Consider the following 21833-nt stretch of genomic DNA (forward strand, 5'->3'; position numbering starts at 1 on the left):
TCTTTTAAAAAAGCAAGTCATTCATTTTAATCTACAGAAATAGCATTTGCAAAGTCTGGACAATAGGCCCAGAGTACAATAGCTACTTAATAAAATGTACAGACTAAGATGTAAATACTCTTGAATATAAAAGGTTATAACATTATTCATAACACATGTCAATATATACATAGATGTGCAGCCCATGTGTAAAGGCACAGTGGCTCTGGGAAGGTTTGCCAGCTGTCTCCAAGCACAGTACCTAAGAACAGCTTTATGCAGAGGTGAAAGGTGCCACTGGCAGAGATGGAAGCCCAGGAGTGTGCAGACATTCACAGATGGAGTGCTTCAGACAGTCCAGGACAGTCCAGATTCCAAACTCATCCCAGGTCCTTCAAGGAAGTGACTGTCAGCACCTGGCCCTGGTGCTCACACAGGGACACCTGGAGGAAGCACACACAGAGAGCAATTTTCAGCACAGCACAAAGAGTTTTACCTCTGCATGTCCCTGGGAAAGGCAGAGAGGTGCAGGAACCCTCGGTGCTTCAAGCTCTGCCCACATGCATGGCCCAGCAAAGCTGTTTGCCTGTGGGACTGGCACCTGCAGCCTTGCTGCCCACACAGGCACTCCCTGGGAGTGCTCCCAGAGCTGCACTCTGCCTTCAGTGTGTCCATACACACCTTTTGTCACACACACGTGTGTGTACATGTGTCTGGAATAAATACAGACATCAATGTATTTATATATACATGCTCTTGTATCACAGAACATTTAACACACATATTATATATACTTTATATATCCATCTATACATACACATATGTACAAATGCACGTGTATATACATATCTATGTATGTGTATACACATATATATACACAGACTTACATATACATAGATGTATAGGTATAGATCTGTTAATGTATACCTACATACCTATCTATTAACAATTCTATACATATATATGTGTATATACATATATATACAGACATCTATTAATACAGTTCTATATATATATCTACATATACACATCTATATACACACACATATGCATAGTTTACATATCTAGATATACATACATATCTATGTATAGGTATACATACATGTATATACATATATAGAGAGACATACCTATTAATACAGTTCTATATATATATATACACATATACAAATCTATATATATACACAAATACATCGTGTACATATATAGATATACATACATATATATGTATAGATATACAAACATGTATATATGTATATATACACAGAAGTATCTATTAACACAGTTCTATACCTATACATACATATATACGTCTATATATACACATACATATATACATGATATACATATATAGATATACACCTATATACCTATATAGACGTAGATATACACACATGTATATATAAATATATGCAGAAGTATCTACTAATACGGTACTATACATACATATACACATCTGTAAATACAAATATATATATGTATACATAGTATACATATATAGGTATGCATACCTGTAGATACATCTATCTACAGACATATCTATTAATATGATTATATACATACACATAAGTATATACATCTATATATACACACAGTATATATATATACACTCATATATATAGGTATACACATATATATAGTTATACATACATGTATATACATCTATATATACACACAGTATATATATACACTCATATATATAGGTATACACATATATATAGTTATACATACATGTATATACATCTATATACAGAAATACCTATTAATACAGTTCTATACCTATACATACATGTATATATATGCATACATATATACATGGTATACATCCATAGATATATACATATATGCACACAGATACATACACACATATATATATGTGTGTATAGGTATATATATGTGTGTGTGTATATATATAGATGTATATGAAATTAAACCATACAATTCTATACGTACACGCATATATACATGCACACACAGACATAAGCCAGGCCTTTTTTCCGGTTGGGTGGGGGAAGGAGGTTCCCGCTGGACTCCGTGGCGCGGTGCCGCGTACCCAGCGGCTCGGCCCGGTTCTGCCGGGGGTGCCTGGTGGTGCCAGTGCTGCCGGTGCCGCTGGTACCGGGGCCGGTGCCGCCGCCGGTGCCGCCCCGCGCACGCCCGGCCGCGGTTTCCGCCCGCCCCGCCCGCCGGCGGAAGCGCTCGGGCCGCGCTGGGGCCGCGCTGGGGCCGCCCGGGGCTCGCTGCGCCCGCCGGTGATGCCGGCCCCGGGCCCGCGCTGCCCCGAGCCCGGCCATGGTGCCCTGCGGGGCCGTGCTCTGGCGGAGGCTGCTCCGGAAGCGCTGGGTGCTCGGCGTCGTGTTCGGGCTCTCGCTCGTCTACTTCATCAGCAGCACCTTCAAACAGGTCAGTGCCGGCCGGGCCCCGCGGCCGCGGCTGCGTTAGAGCTGCCCGTATGGCACGGGGAGTCTCGTTCTCCAGGTGCTGTCACCGCACCCTGGGTAATAAAGAACGACGGTATAAATATTTAATGGATGCAAGAGTTTAAAATTGGAATGTCTGATGCTGTGTTTGGCAGTAACAGCGGTTTGAACCAAAACTGGGAAAAGAAAGTCTCCACTGGGTTTGGTGGGTGTTGTTGTTGTGTCTCTTGGGAGTGGTGGTTCCACTGGCAAAGGGGTCATGAAAGAGAAATATGTTCAGCTATTATATTTAATATAAAATATACTTTGTATATTTATATATTATATATTATCTATTAATACATACTATATTATTGTATATTAATACTATATAAATATATATTATATTAATGTATTTAGATATTTATTTTAATATAAATAAAATATCTATATAAAATATATTTAATATAGCATATACTTTACTATAAAATATACATATAAAATATGTTCAGCTATTATATTTAATATAAAATATACTACTTTTGTGGTTGTAGTGACCAAGTTCAGCTGTGTTAGCTGATCCATGGTGAACTGGAATACCCTGACTTTACTGGACCGTGTGTCTTCCTGTTGAAGTATGAAGTAAAATACTACAAGTAGTAAATTGTTTGCAATATTGATGGTGGAATTTCCTGTGCTGGGGAGTTTACAAGTACTGAGCATCTTTAATGCTGTGAGAGGCACGTGGATTGAAGTGGCAGGAGGAACTGGTATGTTTGGTTGCATTCCTGTTTTTCCTTGCAGGAAGAGAGGATGGTGAGAGATCGGACTCTCCTCCAAGTGCAGGAGCATGAGCAGCCCATCATGTGGAAGGTGAAGTTCAGCTCGGGGAACAGCAGTCAGCTGAGCAACCAGTGCAGGAACTCTGTGCAGGGGAAGCTCCTCATTACAGATGAACTGGGTACAGTTGATATTTAGTTGAATTTATTCTGCATGTGGCAGTGCTGAATGCTGCTTTGCCTCTCTGACTGCTGCTGATGGCACTTTGATGGAACAGCTGCTCTTTATTAAGGCATTTTCACTCAGCCCTTGGCCTGTTCTCCTCTGGCTGCCTGAATTTCACTGTGGCTGCAGGTGCTGCTGCTGTGGTTGTGTGCACACCACACTCAGGCTCAGGGCTGTGTGTGACCACCTAAAAGTCAAAGAATTCCAGTTACTTTGCACAGGACCCAGGCATTGAGTCCTGCTCAGTTTGCTGTGGCTGCTTATACAGCTCTCTGTCTCTCCCTCTGCTGCTGTCAGGAGGTTTAGGGAGAGCAACTGAGGAAACCTTGGCCTTGCATGGAGGCAGCTCAGGGCTGGTGGTGTAATTAGTGCTCAGTCACAGTTAACGAGCTTGTCTGACCTTGTAAACCCAAGGTTATTAACCACTTGTTCCAAGCAGTAGAAGTTAAAGACTTTCCTGCCCTGCACTGTGGTTGTTGCTGAGACCTGGCTCTTTCTTGGCCACAAATCAGGCTACAGAGAACCCACCACATCTTTTGTGATTTGCATCAGTGTTACATTTGGCACTGCCTGACTTAGGCTTAGTGCCAGTTCATAAGAGCTCTAAAAATTACAGCTCTCTCACTGTCTAACGCTGTGGTAGTACCATTTACATATATTTAATATGGTGTATATTTTATATTCTATAATATACACCATATTTCTATACTCTTAAGGATTCTGCTCAGCAATGAATATTACACTGTCCTGCATGGCTAAATCTAAGTCTCTTCATACTGAACTGTAAGAGAATTATCCAGACACAGAGGTGTTGCAAAAACATTTATCATGGTTTTTTTCCAATACAATCAATGCCAATCTCATTTCCCCTTTCACAACAAGGAACTGTGCCCCAAAAAAGTCAAAACTGAAATAATCTGCATTTAAATACTCGTGGTGTATGTAGAGCACATATTAGAGTAGGATGTGATAGCTGTGCAGATAACACCAGGCTGTAATCTACTAAATAACAAACAAACCTGTTCATAAGGAATGTGATTCTTGCTTAGACTTGGCTCTTTCTTGGCCACAAATCAGGCTACAGAGAACCCACCACATCTTTTGTGATTTGAACCAATGTTACATTTGGCACTGCCTGACTTAGGCTTAGTGACAGTTCATAAGATCTCTAAAAATTACAGCTCTCTCACTGTCTTAACACTGTGGTAGTACCATTTCTATATATATTTAATATGGTGTATATTCTGTAATATACACCATATTTCTATACTGTTAAGGATTCCACTCAACAATGAATATTACCCTGGCTAAATCTAAGTCTCTTTATACTGAACTGTAAGAGAATTATCCAGACACAGACCCGTTGCAAAAAGGTGTGTTGTGTTTTTTTTTCAATATAATCAACACCAATCCCATTTCCCCTTTCACAACAAGGAACTGTGCCCCAAAAAAGTCAGAACTGAAATAATGTGCATTTAAATACTCATGGTGTATATAGAGCATACATTAGAGTAGGATGTGATAGCTGTGCAGATAACACCAGGCTGTTTGAAACACTCTCTCCATTCAAAGAGTGGCTGCACAGGACTGAGGGGGATCATAACCCACTAAATAACAAACAAACCTGCTCTTTGGGATTGTGATCCTTACTGCAGATTTCCACAGGACACACAGAGGGGTGTGCCTTGCCAGTTGTCACTCCTGTTGCTGTTTTCCAGGCTACATCTGTGAGAGGAAGGACCTGCTGGTGAATGGCTGCTGCAACGTGCACGTGCCCAGCACCAAGCTGTACAGCTGTGACAGCTGCCTGCCCAACGGCTGCTGCAGCATCTACGAGTTCTGCGTGTCCTGCTGCCTGCAGCCCAGCAAGGTGATGGATTCCCTCCTGCTTTCCAGGGGCTCTCAGCTGCTGGGGTCCCTCAGTGGCTAAAAGAGCTTCTTTGTGAGGAGCTTTATTAGAGGGACAGTTCCTTTTCTTAAAATGATGAGGAAAGCCTCCAAGGAGGAGGCTTTTTAACACCTCAAAACCACTAAATAATTCTTCATCAAAGAGTAAAATTTCAAACCAGAAAAGCACAGTACACAGGAAGTTTGATTTTCTTCCTGTATATTGGCTTTTTAATTCTGTGGAGAAGGTTTTCAGACAGTGTGTCACCTTCAGTAAAACCTGGTTTGCTTTTTGCTGCTAACTTTTCTGCAGGTATTGCCAGGTCTGCTTCATTCTCTGTATAAAAATAGCTCCTCTGTGCTGTACTTTAGATATAATTCAGTAAAAATACAAAAAAACTCTGAAGTTGTCTGAGGCTGCTCCTGGAGTTGCAGTCCCTCATTGTGTTTGGCCCAGCATTTGTTGGGCTGATAAAGAGTTGGGAAATCAAGTGATACAAAACATCACAGACTCCTGTATGGCAAGCTATAAATAAAGCTTTAACTAAACTCATCCATCCCACCTTTGGGAGTAAATACTGGGAGTCCTGAAAAATGTTTCAGCTTCAGGAGAATTGCATTTGCTGAAGAGAAATGATTGCAGGAGAGTTACTGCAGCCAGTATTAGTTTTTTAATTGCAATTTCCCCTTTTTCTGTGAGCTTCTCTTAGATTCCTGTCCTGCTGCTGTGGTTCTGAGGCATTAGCCTCTCAATGCTTGCTAGAAACCCTAAGTGGAGTTCCTTACTGTTCCTCTGATACCTGAGCTTTGCAGGCTGGGGTGGGCTTTGATTGCTCCTTGCTGGAGCAGAGTGTTTCTGATTTTTGCCTTTCTTTGCTGTCCACTTCAGCAACATCTCCTGGAGCGGTTCTTGAACCGGGCGGCAATGGCGTTCCAGAACCTCTTCATGGCCGTGGAGGATCACTTTGAGCTGTGTCTGGCCAAGTGCAGGACTTCATCACAGGTGAGGCACCAGCACATGTCCAAAAAGTGCCCTTGGGAAATGGGGCTCAGTGCTGTGAATTGAACAGGTGTGTTGTGTTTGTGTTTTCATAAAAGCTGAAGCTCTGGCTGAGAGCCATTCTGAAGGCAAAGCACTTTATATAGAGCAGGATGAGTTGCACATTCTCTGTAGAAAAGAGGGGCTTAACCAAAAAGAGACTGAGTTCAGTGACCAGTGAAGATCTCAGATGAGTTCTGGGGAAGATCGCATTGGGATGAAGACAATGAGAGCTGTTCCCAGTAGCCTCAGAATGCTCTTTATTTTATGGTACAGCTGGAGACTCACCCTGTGCTGACAATCACCTGCATGGAAACTCAAAAACTGTGCTGTAATTTCTCTGCTAATTATTAAGGTGAACCTCTGTTACCCATGTGATTTTAGCAGAAGTTTTGCTCTAAGCAAGCAGTGGCCCTTTTAGAAAGTGCTGTTGGGTATGTCCTGCAGCTTCGGTATTTCAGGTAGGAATGGACTGCAAACAAAGGATAGAGTTCCAAATGTCTGCAAAGTTACTGGGATTTTTTAAACATAAAATCATAAAATCTGAACTCTACCTTTTGTCTAGAAAAATGCAGACATTTCAAGTTGCAACTTAATTGTGCTTTGCTTGCTTACAGCATTTGGTGATACTGCCTAAACAGATCTAATTTTTTTTTTAATGAACTCTATTCCCACCTACTTGGGTATTCTCTTGAAAAGAGATTGAAAATCAGATTCTAGCGCAACATTGCAATGTTGTAATACATCAAATGGCTCTTGTGTGCTGGCAATGCAGAGTTCTTTGACTGCAAAGACACTCTGATGTGTAGAGGAATTTTTGCCTGTGTATAAACTCTGTGCAGTTTGTCCCTCGGTGAAGGGATGCCATGTTTCACTGTGTGTATTTTGTTAAAGCTTCTCCTCCTTTCCTGGCAGAGTGTGCAGCATGAGAACACCTACAGAGACCCAATTGCCAAATACTGCTATGGGGAGTACCCCCCAGAGCTGCTGCCTGTCTGAGAGATGCACATCTGAGCAGCAGAGGAAGGAACTGGAACCTTGAATCCAGAAGGACCAGACAGCAGCTGTTGCTTTACCAAAGCCTCAGTGGAAAAAGCTTGCCTTGTGTGTGGGGGCAAACCCAGAAGAAAGGAAGTAATGAACTTTGGGACTGAATCCTGCTTTCTTCAATTTATTGTGCACCTGCTTTGGAGTGCTGGTACTGTGCTGCTGTGCCAGTGCATTCTTTGAGTAATTCCTCTGAATTTCAGGCATCATGGAGTCAATCTAGGCTATAGAACATCATGGGGAAAATATCTAATGTGGCTTTGCAGCTGTAAATGGAGGTTCAGTTGTGTCTCAAGAGACTTTCCAGGGTGACAGAAGTAACTGGAGGACTTCTCCTTTCAGAGGGCAAAGCATGCCCACTGTGCTTCTCTCTCTGGAGCCCTTCTTGGCATGCATGGTGTACACTACATATGTAATTATGAATTATTTATTCATTTTATATGGGTCACTGGCTGAAAGTACAGATGCTTTGCATAGCTAATTGTGGATGCCTTTCAGTCCCTGCTCTGCTGTGTCAGCTAGAAGGGATATTTTAGATCCTGACTAAAGTTGGTAGGGGCTTTTTTCCTCCTTAGTCTAAAGGAACTGTATTGGGATTTGTCACTATATCCTTATGTTCCTCTTAGTGAGTTTAACCATTCAGAACTCCAATGGAGTTGGTTCTGCCACAGTCCCATAGCACAAGAGAAGAGCAGGGATCTGCTTAGGATGGGATGTTTATTGTCTCTAAACACTTTTCCTTGTTACTCTGCAGCAGTTTCCTCAAAGAGGAGTCCAGTTTTGTGAGCAGCTCTCTGCTGCCCACTTGCTGACAGGGAGCTGGGAAGATTTGTTTGCTTGAACTTGTTCAGGCCCCGGTATTTCAAATTCACTCCTGGTTGTGCAGGAGGCCAAAGGGTGGAGCTGAGCTCCCCCAGCACCTTTCCCAGAGCTGCCTGTGCCTTTCCAGCCTGCTCCAGATCCTGAAATGTTTGACATCTGCATCTCAGGCAGCAAACAGCAGCTTCCTTTTAGCCCTTGGAACCCCTTGCACCAAATTCGAGCTGATCTTCATCTTTGACAAACATAATAAATAGGACTCAGTTAAGAAGACAAGAATTCATTATCCCCTGCTTGCTTTACACAATCCAGTGCCCAGCTCCTGCCACTGTACCTCAGGCAATGGGGAAAGGAAGACAGCAACCTGCGGCCGGGAGTTTAGGATAAAAGGAGGCTGCGTCCTCCGAAATCTCGACAGAGATCCCACGGGGGTATGGCGTAGTGGACTGTCTCCCTTTATTCGAATAAAGTGGCAGGACTCCTCTATCTCCTTTGTGGACTTTTCATAGCGCAGCTTTTCGCAGACGCTGAGTACACGTATAGGGCAGCGGCCCGACGCGACCGCCGCCGGGCCCCGACGCGCACTGAGGTAACCCGGAAGTGACGCGCATGGTTTTGTCCTGCCCCGAGCCAATGGTAGCGCTGGCCGCCCCTCACGTGACATCCACACCCGCCCTTGGGTCCTAACTCCCGCCGCCGGGCGCGCGCCGAGCTGAGCATGCGCATTGCGGCCATCCCGGCATTTTCCCCAATTGTGTGGGAATTTTGTGGGAAAATCCTTCATCCTTCTGTGAGAAAACGTCCCCGCAGCGTCCCCGCGTGGGCACGCGTGTCCCTGTCCCCTCGGGAGCTGTGCCGTGGCACCGGGGGCTGCTCCAGGGGTGGGTGAGGTCCCCCCGGCCCAGACCCCGCCAGGCCCGCAGCCCCTCACGGCCCAAGCACACGCCACACGAGCCGCGGGAGAGGATTAGCCTTTATTTACTTCATTAACTTTAATTAAACTCTGCGGAAGCCCCAGCTAGGTGGAGGCCGTCTTGTGCCAGGCGCTGGAAGAGCCCAGGACAGCCAGGCCGAGGCCGAGCCTTCATCCTCCCGCTCTGCGGCCGTACCCGGCTGATGCCCCGTGGGGACGCCTGGGGACAAAGAGGAGCTTGCAGCGCTGCCAGGCCTGCTCAAGCATGCTGATTTATTAAAAATACGGATATTGATCCAGTACCGATATCCAACTGTGACGGACAAAGGCTCTCTAACTTTTAAAGTTAGAAAGTATATGTTTATTGTGGGACAGTTCCCAAATACACATCACAATTTACAGGTGATTACAGAGTGCTTTTATCTGTACAAGTATTGAATACCCAAAATACAAATGGCATATTCATAACTTTGTTACATCCCAGTCCCCGCTTTGTAAGGTAATTAGTTCAAAAGCCATTAAGCATGTGTAGTTTGTTCCTTGAAATGGGTCAATGGTCCCTTTCATGGGGAGAGGTCCCAAAATGAGGAAGTAAATGAAGTCTTCCTCCTTCTGACCTTTCTACCTTTTCAATGCAAATATGACAAATGAACCCATTGGTAAAACTCCCATTCCAGTCTTCAATTGGTTTCAGAACAGAGGAGGCCACAATTGTCTTATATTCTTAAAAGCTATTTATCAGTTTCTATATTCTTCATTCTAAACCCAGCTAACCAAACATCATATTGACAAGCAATCAATTATTAAACTACTAACTCTTAACTTCATCAAGGCCTACCTATTTACTTTGATAAACTCTAATAAGGCTTAACTCTAACTAAAACCTCAGCTCCTCTAAAATCCCGAAATTCTTCAACGTTTATGTCTCAATGCAAAGGTGGATTTTAACCGTCCCTCCCGGGGCTGCCGCTCTCTAGAGCCACCTGAGGGCGGGTGACAGGGCACAGTAGTAGGTGCCACTGTCGTCCTGGCAGGCGGCGGCGATGGTGAGGATGCAGGCGTTGCTGGCCAGGTCCTTGGTGGCCGAGAAGCGCTCGGGAGTCCTGGCAGGCTTGTGCTTGTCTCTCTCGGAGTTGTAGTAGAGCAGGTACGTGAGGGAGTGCCCCGGGCGCTGCTGGTACCAGGAGATGCCGAAGTGGCTGATGTTGTACTGCGGGCTCAGCGTGCACGAGAGCCGAGCGCTCTGCCCGGGCTGCACGAACACCGAGTGGGGCTGGCTGAGCACGGGCTGAGCCCTGGCAGCTGCACACACCGGGAATGCAGTTAGTGATGGGCTGAGCTGTGTCCCCCATCACCCTCTGCCCACAAAACATTCCCCAACCACCACCCTGCTCATCGCATCACAAGCCCCAGAGCAAAACCCCTTACTCAAACCAACCCCCCTTGGAGAGCCCAGGCCTGCTCTCCACCTGCAGTGCCCCTAGGCAGAGCTGCCTCGCCCCCTTACCTATGCCCAGCACTGAGTGGGGCTGGCTCAGCACGGCCTGAGCCCTGGCAGCTGCACACACCAGAGATGCAGTTAGTGATGGGCTGAGCCGTGTCCCCCATCACCCTCTGCCCCCAAATGTGATGGGGGACACTACCAGCCCATCACTAACTCCACAAAACATTCCCCAGCCACCACCCTGCATCACAAGCCCCCTACTCAAACCAACCCCCTTGGAGAGCCCAGCCTGCCCTCCACCTGCAGTGCCCCCAGGCAGAGCTGCCTCCCCCCCTTACCCGTGCCCAGCGTCCCCAGCAGGAGCAGGGCTGTGACTCGCAGGGCCATGGCAGGAGGCAGGGGCAGGGAGGCTGTTTCAGAGCAGCTCTGGGTGCTGCACAAGCCCGGGTGCTGTGCCGTGGCCTGGCGGGGTGTATGTAAATGACACGGGGGGCTCAGGGACTCTGCTCCCCGGGGCTGCTCGCTCTGCTGCAGCTGGGCTTCAGGGAGGGGTGAGAGCCACCCACCCTCACCCTCACCCTCACCTCAACCCATTTCCTTCAGCTGCACCAGCACACCCACAGCTCACCCCACGCCCTGGGCATCGCTGACCATCTCTCTTTGCTGATGGGAGGAGCAGAGAGGTTTCCCTGCAGTCCCACACTCAGGCCCTCTGCTGCCAGGCATGCAGCAGCCAGGAGCCTGAGCCACACCGTGCCAAGGATGCCCTGGGCAGGCAGCAGCCTGGGGGCCACCAGGGAGAAGGGAACTGTCCCATCACAGAAACAACAGGAGGAAAGCTGCTGCTGCCTTCATGCAGCTCCATCACTGTGGCAGGAATGACTGGGCAGGGTCTCAGCAGAACTTGCAGCAGGGAGGTGCTGAGGGTGCTGCCTCTTGGCCAGGGCCCCTCAGGAGCAGCAGCGTGGGCAGCCCTGCTGGGTGGCTGCTGAGGCCAGCGGGCAGGAGGTGTTGTGTCCCCAGGGAGAGGCGGTGTCCCCAGGGAGGGGTGGCTGCAGCACAGCTGCTGCGGAAGGACAGCAGACTGTCACAGCAACGGCCACCAGCTCAGCGGGCGTGAAGCCACTCCCACCTGTGACACCTGCCACGGGGCCACTGTGTCACATGGCCACCAGCCCGGGCTGTCCCCAGCCGTGAGGGCAGCAGGCACCTCTCATGTGCCCTCCCCAGGCAGGCTCAGCCCCTGCCTGTGCCACCTCATCACCACCCGGGGACAGCCACTCCCTCCTCTGCAGCACCTACAGCGTCCCCAAACAAAGACATTTGCAAGTTTGTCCCTGCAGATGTCAGCAGTTTGTGTTTGATGAGCTCTGGCAGGTAGGAGCACCCTGCAGGTGCAGCTGCTGCCCACCAGCACTCCCCACATTCTGCCAAGTGCTGCCAAGATGAACACAGGTCTCTCTGCACTTATCCTATGGGAGGAGTGTCACGCACACACCTTGTCCCAAGCTCTGAGCAGGTCAAGTCCATGGATTGGACTGACTGTGAAATGAAACCTGGCAAGACAGAGGGAAACCACCTCCTCATGCAAAGAGGGGCATTCCAGAGAAAGGGAATTTGTCCTCACAGCAGTGAGCACTGGATAATGCAGCACATCAGTGTTGTTACTGGTTCCCACCATTCCAGCCTCCCCATCTGCTGAGCAGCCCAGGGACATGATTCCATCCATGTTTTCCACAGGAAAAGGGGATGATGCTACAGGGCCCTGGCTGCAGGAACACTTGCACAGCAACATTTGGGCGCCAAACAGAAGATGCAGGCAGCACATGACCATGTCCACCACGGGGCTGCAAAACCCCATGCCACAGAGCAGGTTTTGAGCAGGATCCTCGGGGCGATTTCTCCAGTGGCATCAGCCATGTCACACAGCAGGCCAGGCTGGCCTTGCAGCAGTGCTGGGCTCAGCTAGGAGCAGGGTGAGCAGATGTGGCACCACCACAGCCCAGATGAGCTGCAGGACAGATGGGGGCGCCAGGAAACACCACGAGACTACAAAAAGTCTGAAATTCAGAGCACCTGGGGCCACATGGAGCAGGCAGCCATCCCACAGGCTGCTGTTTAGCTCTGCCTCCCCTCTCCCCCCGCAGGAGGCTCGGCAATCTGCAGGGGCCATTCACTCCCTGTTGCTGGGCGATCTGGCTACTGAAACCACAACAGTCAGCGGGGATGGAGTCTGTCTGTCCGGGGCTGTGCTGCAGCTCCCAGCGCTGCCTGCAGGGAGGGACCCCGCAGCTCCACCATGTTCGCCACGGTGAGATTCGGAGGTACGTGGGGGCAGCCGGGCACCTGGGCCACCCTGTCACCCCACCAGGGGCAGGCAGGGACACAGCACCCGGTGCTCAGCAGCGCCCAGGGCTGAGGGGACGGGCAGGAGAGCTCTGCCAGGCACGGCAGCATCCTGCACATCACTGCTTTTAAAAAAGGGAAATCTATTACCTCTACACTCCAAATCATGGAGGGAAAGCACTCCAGCAGGGCTGAGCTAAGCACAGGGAGGGAGGCTGCGGGTGAGTGTGACGGTGTTCACAGGGGTCCGAGGATGAGGGAAGAGATGAGGATCTGACTCCATGTTTCAGAAGTCTGATTTATTACTTTATGATATATATTATATTAAAACTATACTAAAAGGAATCAAAGAAAGGATGTCATCAGAAGGCTGGCTAAGAATAGAAAAAGAAAGAATGATAACAAAGGTTTGTGGCTCGGACTCTCTGTCTAAGCCAGCTGACTGTGATTGGCCATTAATTAATAACAACCACATGAGCCCAATCCCAGATGCACCTGTTGCATTCCACAGCAGCAGATAACCATTGTTTACATTTTGTTCCTGAGGCCTCCCAGCTTCTCAGCAGGAAAAATTCTAAGGAAAGGATTTTTCATAAAAGATGTCTGTGACAGCTCAGGAGGAGTTCCCAGCCTGGCAGCTCTGGGAAAGCACCAGAGGGGGCCCTGCTTATCGAGAGACAACCAGAAGAGCTGTGGGGCACCAGTGGCAGCTGCCAGCAGAGCTCCTGTGTTCTGGGCTGTGTGGGAATGGTTCCCTGGCTGCAATCCTGGCTCTCAGTGTCAGAGAGCAGGCATTTGTGGGAAGGAACGAGCAGCCCCTCTGCTGACCTTACCCAGCTGGCTGAAAGCCTTGGCCTTGCCCCAGACACTCGTGGCTGAGCCATCACACACACAGTCCCAAGCCTTTGCTCCCTCTGCTATTTGAATTGGATCCCCAGCCCTGGGTGCTGACGTGTGTCAGCCCTGGGGGATTTCTCAATTGTGACAAACTCGGTCAGAGTTCATGGCCAAAACATCCTGGGTGACTCAGCCACAATCTGCAGCTCCTTCCCCGTGTGACTGGGACCAGCTCGTAGGAGGGCACTGGCACGGACTCTGCTTTTTCCTACTCATGCTTGATGAAACAAATTGAAGGACAGAGACACTTCATCAATCAGAATCATTCTCCCCAATGAAAGTGCTCATCTTCTCCCCTTGCCCTGGGGCACTCTCAGCACTCACTACAGCACCCATGGCTGTAATTCAGCTGCTCAAAGCCCTGCTGGTGCCACCTGGGGGTCCTGCCTCTGCTGGCCACAGTGGGCACCTCTGAGCCTCCTGCCGTGCCCATGTGGTCCCTGGGTTTGGGGTGACCATGCTCCTATCTCTGGTCTCATTCTGTTTGCAGCCAACTGCCAAGAGATGGTGAACCTGCTCTGCTGTGTCCAGACCCTCACAGGCCACCTGAAGTGGAAGTGCCAGTGCAGACCTGAAGGTAAGAGTGCTCTGTGGTCACCAAGGGACTGCCAGTCACCCACAGAGAGCAGCACAGGGAATGGGTCCCCATTCCCAAATGGGCCCCCATGTCCCAAATGGGTCACATGGGAGTCACAGAACATCCCAAAACACAGGGAAAGGGACAGCAAACCTCCCACTCTCCAGATCTCAGCAGATTCTGTTCTAAGTGTAACTTGCCAAGGAAAATGCCTCTAAACCCCTCAGGCTCACGTTGGCCCCACAGGGGCAGCCTGGGCTCCCTTCTCCACATGTCTCTCTCCAGACTGCATTGATCTGATGGATGAAAAGGGCACCCTGATGAACCTGAGCAAGGTGGAGGATCCTGCATCTGAATATGCCAGTGAACACCTGCAGGGAAGGCAGCGCTACATCCTGGTCAGAGCTGTCCGTGAGTCCTGTGCAGCCAGCCCTGCCCTGGGGGCAGCTCGGGGAGGGCTCTGCTCTGCAGCCACTGGGACACACCCAGGAGCTCTGAGCAGGCAGAAGCCAGCTCAGATGAAGGGCTAAAGCTGAGCCTTTGTTTGTCCAAGGGCTGCTCCAGGGGAAAAGGAACTTTTCCTGGGCAGAACCAGCTGCCCCAGTTACAAGCCTTCAGTTTACAGCCAGGAGAGAGACTAATCCATTTCTCCCACTCTGCTGCCAGGAGAAGAAAACTCTGAAGCCATCCGCTACGAATCCTTGCTTGAGGACCTGGGGAAACACTACCCTGAGCTCCCAGGTAAGAGCCAGGCACCCACCTCACCTCCACAGAGGAGTTAGGGGTGCATGCATCACCTCAGCCCTCACACAGCACCTGTGGGACTCTCCTCTGATCCCTGTGCTCCTCCAGGGCTCCTGGGGGCAGTGAGGCCGTTCAGGCACCAAGGGAGGGACAAGCAGGGCTGCTGTGCAGGTCCCCTCCCAGTTAGGAGTGACACCCCACAGCAGGCAGAGCCCTGCCCAGCTTGTCCCCCTGGCAAAGGGACTCATCTCCTTGGAATAACCAGGGAGGGGAGGACATCAGGAGAAATGGGGAAACCTTCAGGTGTCTCTCCAGGATGTAGTCTGACAGGTTGGCAGTGCCTTGCTCAACATGTAATGGGCAACTGACCAACACAGCAGGAAAACAACTCTGGAGGGGCTTGGTCACCCCACAGATCGGCTGCAGCAGCTCTCAGCAAAGACCCAGAGGACAGAGCAGAGGAAGAAGGGATCTTTGCAGAGGGCTCAGCCTCACACCAGCTCCCGAGCCAGGAAGAGGAGCACCTCACAAAGCAAGAGGAGCCTGGAGCACAAGAGCACCCCTAAATGAGGGACAGACCCATCACTGGTCAGCACAGCCCCCACCAGGGCCCCAACCCCTGCCCAGGATCTTATTCCAGCACAGCAGAGTCCCCTGTACTGAGCTCCTCTCCCTGGGATCCCCTGTCCCCCAGAGATTCACACACCCCAAGCTGTGTCACCCTGGTTTTTTAAGATTTTCTGAGCCTTCTGATGTTGACATTCTTGTAGCGAACTTTCTCACACACTGTAAATTACTCATTGTTTTGCATTCCTTTATGGAGAAGGAGAAAGTTGATGGACTGCTGGTTTGACCAGTGTCATTGGAGAGGTGGCATCCACTGTCACTCTTGGAAAACTATAAATGTTAGAGTCAGAAAATAAACTTCTCTTTTTCTTCACCTTGAGAACAGCAGTGTGAGCTTGTGTTCTTTGGTGTCCTATAGTGACAAAGCTGCACCCTGACACACCCAGCATCAGAGCCAGGCACAGGCTCCATCCTCCTGCTTCAGGGGGTCTCATGCTGCCCTGGCAGCCCCAGCGACAAGAACCTGCACCTCCTCCCCAGGCAGCTGCACTCCCAGCACTGCTGGGGCTGCTTCCCACTGCAGCCCCCTGGAGTGGCCCTGCAGGGACTGCCCTGCAATCTCCAGGGAAAGCTGCTCCAGAGACAGCACAACTGCAGAAACAGCTCTTTGCCAAGATGGGGAAAGGCAGGACACACCTGCTGCAGGTGCTGCTGCTGCTTCTCCCCCCAGAGCAACACACCAACAGCCTAATACACTTATTTCTTAAAGGGAGTTAAACAGCTTTGGAGTGGTTCCTCCCTACTCTCAGCACATGGAGCACTTGGGCTTCTAATCTCTGCCATCTACTTTTTCCCTTGGCTGTCTCTAAGCAGAACACAAGACACCCCTGCTAAGGCCAAGCACAGCTCAGAATATCTCTGCCAAGAATTTAAGACTGTGACATTTAGAAGGGGCAGGACTTTCAACACCAGCCCCCAGGATCTGCTAACAGCATTTACCACCTAGATTTGGATTTCCTCACACATCCCAGCAAGGGGCTGAGAACTTGCCCTTTATTCAACAGTCAGATCAAAGGTTAAAAGACTCATTCTGGCATGAAAAATGCATCAGTTAAGCACCTGAAAGTGTCCTGGCTTCACTGCTGTGCCACTAAAACTCCAGCTGAAACCTCAGAATTCCCTCTTAGACCAGCATGAGGAACAGGATGTCCTGCTGGAGGCCAGTCAGGGCAGCAATCACGAGGCTGTGCTGCCAAGGTGACTGCAAGAGCAAAGCAGCTCCAAACTTCACCTGCTGCCAGTGACCTTGAGAACATTGCATAACCTGCTAAAGCCTCAGAGTCACATCAGCCAACTGTGCCTCAGTGCCACAGCCAGACAGGTCACACTCTCAGCTCTGAGGGCAGGACAGGTACTCAGGAAGAGGATATCTATAGGAAAGTGATTTGTCACTGAAAATCCCACGGGACACGTGTTGGCTTAGCTCATTCAGCCTCTCCTTGGCCTGGAGGGCAGCCAGTGACTGGATCCCCTTGTGCCAAGTCATGCAGGCCCAGTCCCTGCTGGGCTGCACCCCCTGTGTCCAGGAACACACACTTGTGCCTTGTCCATTGGCTGACGATGTTCATGCCTTGGTAGCTGGATTTTAGCTTAAGAATTAAATAAAGAACGTGCACAGGTGATAGGTCCAAATAAATTCTTTTATTTCTCTGTAATAAATACAGTGCTATCTGAACACTGAAGACCCTTGGGTCCAATCATTCCCTTCCTTCCCTACTAGTTCAGAAGTGAATTACCACTAGAATACTCCTGGCTGGTCACTCTGCTCCCTCCAGCTCACTCCCTGTCTGTCCTGCCACTCCCTGGGGAGAGCAGGGCTCTACACCACGATCCTCTTTCCTACGAGGGGGTGAATTCTTCACAGGAGAGAAGAAACACCTGCAGGGGGGAAGCAGAGGGTCAGCATTAGGAACACGTTCCAGCAGCTGGAGTTAAAGCTCTCTCACCCAGTGTAACCAGACCATGACCTAACTACGGGCAGCACCTGGCGCCAAATACAGCAGGAATTAGAGAGTCAGCCAGGGAGAGCTGCCCATGGATCTTTTAACAAGGTACCTACAGCCTCCCAGCCTTCACAGAGACATGGCCACAATCATTTGCCCTTCCCTTTCCAGCTGCCTTCCTGACTAAAGTCACAACTACTTCTTACTAAAGCCCTAAAGGGCACTATATCCCCAAAAAAACATTTCTGTAACCCTCAAGGCCTCAGAGGCGCTGTGCTGGCAGCAGTTCTCTCCCCGCTCACCGTTGCTGTACTTGCACTGCTTCAGCGCCTCGTTGAAGCCCTCGCACAGGGTCAGGTCCCGCTGGTTGGTGGCGCACTCCAGGAACTGCTTCATCTCATAGTGGCACGGTCCGTACGGCGACTGCTGCAGCACGGCCGGCGGCTCCTGCGCCCACGGGCCCGGTCAGGCCGGCGGGGGCAGCGGCGCCGGTCCCAGCGCGCTCCCGTCCCCTCCAGCGGGGGCGGCTGCCCGTCCGTCTGTCCCGCCCGTCCCTCCCGCCCGGCCCCGCTCCCCTCTCCCGCCGCCCTCCCATCCAAGGGCGGCCCAAGGGCACGGCCCGGCCCCGCTCGCACCTGGGCGGGCGCCGCCGCCTTGGCGGGCTCGGAGGAGCCGCCGCTGAAGGCGCCGGTGATGGCGCTGCCCACGACGTGTCCCACGGCGGAACCCACGGCCACGCCGGCAGCCGTGCTCGCCATCTGCGCCATCAGCCCGGGCTGCGCCGGCTGCGCCGCGGGCATGGGGGCCGCTGGGGCCGGGCTGCGGAGAGAAGGGAGTCATGAGGGGCGGCGCGGGGCGGCGTGCGGCAGTGTGCCCGCCTGAGCCCGGCCGAGCCGCGGTACCTGGCGGGCGCGGGGTGCGCGGGGGCCTTGGCGGGCCGGGACACGCTCCTGCTGCCGCGCGCCATGGCTGTGAGCGCGCCCCGCCCCGCGCCCGCCTTTAAACGGCACGCGCCCACTCGTGACGTAGCGCGCACGCGCACACGGCGGCAGGAGCCAGGTCACGCCCCGCTGGGGGAAGGCACTGCGCCCTCAGGGCGCATGCGCAGTAAGCGCTGGGGAGCCCACGCACCGCCCGCTCGCTCCCGGCAGAGGGCGCGCGAGAACCGTGTGGGGCCCGGAGCGGGAACCGGGAACGGGAGCGAACACGGGATCGGTAATGGAACCAATCACGGGATCGATAATAGAACCGGTCACGGGATCGATAATGGAACAGGGGACGGGATCGAACAGGGATTCGATCATGGAACCGGACATGGGATCAATAATATAACCGGTTACGGGATCGATCATGGGATCGATAATAGAACCGGTGACGAGATCGATTACGGGATCGATCATGGAACAGGTGACAGGATCGGTCACGGGATCAGTAATGGAACCGGTCACGGCATTGATCACGGGATCAGTAATAGAACCGGTCACGGGATCGATCACGGGATCAAGAATGGAACCGATCACGGGATCAATCACGGAACTGGTCACTCGATCGATCATGGACTCAATAATGGACCTGGTCACAGGATCGATCATGGAATCGGTCACGGTATCAGTCACAGAACTGATAACGGGATCGATCACAGGATTGATCATGGAACCGATCACAGCATCAATCACGGGATTGATCACCGAAACACCGAGACACCTAAACCGAGTCCGGGCGCTCAGCCAGCTGTGCCAAGGCCGCCAGTGCCTGGAGTCCCCGGTGCCCATTGTCCCCAGTGCCCGGTGTCCCCGGTGCCCGGTGTCCCCGGTGCCCATTGTCCCCAGTGCTCGCTGTCCCTGGTACCGCACCGCGCGGTTTCTGGGCACCCCAGCCGGTGACCCCGTGCGGGGCTGGGCACCCCCTTCAGTGCACAAATCTGTCCCTGATGTCCAGGGTAAACATCGCCAGGGCACAGCTTGAGGCCGTTCCCTCTTGTGCCGCCTGCGGGAACAGAACGATTCCCGGGAGCGCAGGGACAGCGGCCCCGGGACAGGGCCCCGGTTGGGCGCTGCAGGGCGGGACACGGCACCGCTCCCCGGGCAGGGCTTCGCGGAGCTCGGAGCTGCTCTGCCGGGTGTGGGGCAGGCCCGGAGAGCGTGAAGGGGCTTGTACCGGGCAATGAAGGCGGCGGGAACGAGGGAATGCGAGCGCTCCGCAATTGGGGCAGGGCAAGGAGCTGCCGGCGAGGAGGGAAGGCAGGAATGATGTGGTCTGAGCCAGTGACCAGCAGAACAACTTTTGCAGCAGCCCTCTGGATACAAACCAGGAGATCAAGGAGCGCCGTGCAAGGCGTGGACGTTGTTGGGCAGGAGGAATCCTTGAAAAGATGATGATGAGCCCTCAAATAATGAAGAGACAGGCTGGACGACGCCAGCTTTACCTCCAGACCAATTTCCTGGCAGTTATCTCTTCCCTGGCACCCCCACTTGTCTCCAGGGCCCCTCAGTGTCTCCCTGGAACGGGCCTCGTTGCCACCTCTGTCTTTGGGTGTTCTTTTGCCCAGTGGAGAGAAAAAATTCCCAAAATTGAGAAGGATCCAGAAGCTGTCCAGGAAAAAGAAAATCCCAGTTGTGTTGTGTCTCTAGGGCTGTGTTTGTGCATTCAGCAAGTTGTGAAAAGCAGCTCTTTGGGCTGGTTCATTGACTGGCAGGAATTAGAGAGCTCAGCCACTGCAGGGCTGGCAATTAGCTGCCGTGGAAGTGTTTGTGTAGAGTCAAATTTCCAGCACGAGGAGAAAGAGAAAAGCGTTTGGAAAAGCAAGCCGCCCCTCGGTGCGGGAGCCGGGCGGGCAGGGGGAGCTGCAGCTCCCGGGGGAAGGAAAGGATCAAGGATGGTTCCCAAACAAACCCCACTGCGAGGGGAACACCCCCAAATCCTCCCCCTGCAGTGCTGGGGGGCTGTGCAGTGCTGCTCTCGGCATCTCACACCCAGCATTTCTGTCCCTGCCTCAATTCTCCCACCGACAGAGGGGCCGAGCAGCTGGGAACGCTGGAATGGGGCTGGAAAGTTCCCACCTCAGCAGCACCTGCACTTTCCCCTTTTCCCAGCTCCTGGGGATGTCTGGCTCCTTTCCTTGAAGGGAAGAGCGTGGCCCTGTCCTGAGGAGCCATGAGAGCAGAGAGGAGGGAGAGACAGGACAGAGGAAGGGCAGATGAGGTGGGTGAGCTCAGGGAGGCCCTGGCTGTGAGGAGGAGAACACGGACTCTCAGGGGCACAGGGAGTGCCAGAGCCCCAGCTGTCAGAAATCACCATTCATTATTTCAGCACGCCCAGAAGAACTTGCTGAAGGATCCCGGGCTCCCAGCTGAGCGCGCCCCTCTTTGGGACGCTTGGATTTGCTTAATTAGACACAAAGTTGTTCTGTGCTGAGGAGAGCAGCTACTCCGACTTTACTAATGGGATAATTGGGTGTGTACGCAGCTCCACCGGGAGAGGCCCCGCACCGCAGGCGCAGTTGTGGTGTCAGGTCTCTCTGCCTTTCCCCATTTTCCATGTTTTTGCCCCATTTTTGCAGTTCTCAAGGAGGATGAGTCCCTGATCATTTCCCCATTTTCCCCCATTTTTCCTCATTTTCCCCCATTTTTTCCCATTTTTTTCACTGTTTTATCCCATTTTTTCCCATTTTTCCCATTTTCCCTGCTTTTTGCCCCAGTTCCCAAGGAGGACAAGTCACTGATCATTTCCCCATCTTTCCCCCCATTTTCCCCCCATATTTCCCCCATTTTCCTCCCGTATTTCCCCCTTTTTCCCTGTTTTTTCACATTTTTCCCATTTTCTCTGTTTTTTGCCCCAGTTACCGAGGAGGACGAGTCACAGATCATCGGGGGCTGGCCCTGCTCTGTGGCCCAGTGCCTGTTCCGGGACATTTCCCCCATTTTTTCCACATTTCTCACTGTTTTTTCCCCATTTTTCATCATGTTTCCCCCATTTTCCACCGTTTTTCACGTTTTTGCCCCATTTTTGCAGTTCTCAAGGAGGACGAGTTGCTGATCATTTCTCCATTTTTTCCCCATTTTTTCCCCATTTTTCCCCATTTTTCCCCATTTTTTCCCCATTTTTCCCCATTTTCTCCATTTCCCCCCAATTTTCCCCATTTTCCCCCATTTTTTCCCCATTTTTTCA

General features: G+C 51.2%; 4 protein-coding genes across 4 annotated transcripts; 2 read left to right on the plus strand and 2 right to left on the minus strand.

Moving 5' to 3' along the window:
- The first annotated feature begins 2210 nt into the window (after window positions 1–2210).
- Window positions 2211–8661, plus strand: SPRING1 (SREBF pathway regulator in golgi 1). Its single transcript, XM_054289092.1, has 5 exons — window positions 2211–2382; window positions 3183–3339; window positions 5102–5253; window positions 6160–6273; window positions 7225–8661. The coding sequence occupies exons 1-5, from the start codon at window positions 2272–2274 to the stop codon at window positions 7306–7308; spliced, it is 618 nt and encodes a 205-aa protein (XP_054145067.1). The 5' UTR covers window positions 2211–2271; the 3' UTR covers window positions 7309–8661.
- A 1400-nt stretch (window positions 8662–10061) lies between these two features.
- On the minus strand, window positions 10062–10919 carry VPREB3 (V-set pre-B cell surrogate light chain 3). The gene is made up of 2 exons (XM_054289048.1): window positions 10871–10919; window positions 10062–10390 (listed from the first exon to the last, which is right to left on the minus strand). Exons 1-2 carry the CDS (start codon window positions 10917–10919, stop codon window positions 10062–10064), a joined length of 378 nt encoding a protein of 125 aa, XP_054145023.1.
- A 1850-nt stretch (window positions 10920–12769) lies between these two features.
- Window positions 12770–15764, plus strand: CUNH22orf15 (chromosome unknown C22orf15 homolog). The gene is made up of 5 exons (XM_054289093.1): window positions 12770–12856; window positions 14266–14352; window positions 14638–14763; window positions 15019–15093; window positions 15512–15764. Exons 1-5 carry the CDS (start codon window positions 12832–12834, stop codon window positions 15664–15666), a joined length of 468 nt encoding a protein of 155 aa, XP_054145068.1. The 5' UTR covers window positions 12770–12831; the 3' UTR covers window positions 15667–15764.
- Window positions 15765–17345: 1581 nt separating this feature from the next.
- Window positions 17346–18633, minus strand: CHCHD10 (coiled-coil-helix-coiled-coil-helix domain containing 10). The gene is made up of 4 exons (XM_054289095.1): window positions 18569–18633; window positions 18302–18485; window positions 17969–18113; window positions 17346–17601 (listed from the first exon to the last, which is right to left on the minus strand). Exons 1-4 carry the CDS (start codon window positions 18631–18633, stop codon window positions 17582–17584), a joined length of 414 nt encoding a protein of 137 aa, XP_054145070.1. The 3' UTR covers window positions 17346–17581.
- Window positions 18634–21833: the final 3200 nt, after the last annotated feature.

The sequence above is a fragment of the Melozone crissalis genome, unplaced genomic scaffold (genome assembly GCF_028551555.1).
Source record: "Melozone crissalis strain CALT ecotype California unplaced genomic scaffold, PUWL_Pcris_2 ptg000063l_1, whole genome shotgun sequence".
In the NCBI taxonomy this organism is placed as follows: domain Eukaryota; kingdom Metazoa; phylum Chordata; class Aves; order Passeriformes; family Passerellidae; genus Melozone; species Melozone crissalis.

Excerpts from the sequence above, each read along its gene's own strand:
- SPRING1 (XM_054289092.1), top strand. The coding sequence starts at position 2,272 with ATGGTGCCCTGCGGGGCCGTGCTCTGGCGGAGGCTGCTCCGGAAGCGC. Across the intron at positions 2,383-3,182 it reads TCAGCAGCACCTTCAAACAG|GAAGAGAGGATGGTGAGAGA; the intron begins GTCAGTGCCGGC and ends TTTTCCTTGCAG. Across the intron at positions 5,254-6,159 it reads GCTGCCTGCAGCCCAGCAAG|CAACATCTCCTGGAGCGGTT; the intron begins GTGATGGATTCC and ends TGTCCACTTCAG.
- VPREB3 (XM_054289048.1), bottom strand. The coding sequence starts at position 10,919 with ATGGCCCTGCGAGTCACAGCCCTGCTCCTGCTGGGGACGCTGGGCACG. Across the intron at positions 10,391-10,870 it reads GCTGGGGACGCTGGGCACGG|CTGCCAGGGCTCAGCCCGTG; the intron begins GTAAGGGGGGGA and ends CGGTGTGTGCAG.
- CUNH22orf15 (XM_054289093.1), top strand. The coding sequence starts at position 12,832 with ATGTTCGCCACGGTGAGATTCGGAG. Across the intron at positions 12,857-14,265 it reads CGCCACGGTGAGATTCGGAG|CCAACTGCCAAGAGATGGTG; the intron begins GTACGTGGGGGC and ends TTCTGTTTGCAG. Across the intron at positions 14,353-14,637 it reads GTGCCAGTGCAGACCTGAAG|ACTGCATTGATCTGATGGAT; the intron begins GTAAGAGTGCTC and ends GTCTCTCTCCAG.
- CHCHD10 (XM_054289095.1), bottom strand. The coding sequence starts at position 18,633 with ATGGCGCGCGGCAGCAGGAGCGTGTCCCGGCCCGCCAAGGCCCCCGCG. Across the intron at positions 18,114-18,301 it reads AGGCGGCGGCGCCCGCCCAG|GAGCCGCCGGCCGTGCTGCA; the intron begins GTGCGAGCGGGG and ends CCGTGGGCGCAG. Across the intron at positions 17,602-17,968 it reads GCAGTGCAAGTACAGCAACG|GTGTTTCTTCTCTCCTGTGA; the intron begins GTGAGCGGGGAG and ends TCCCCCCTGCAG.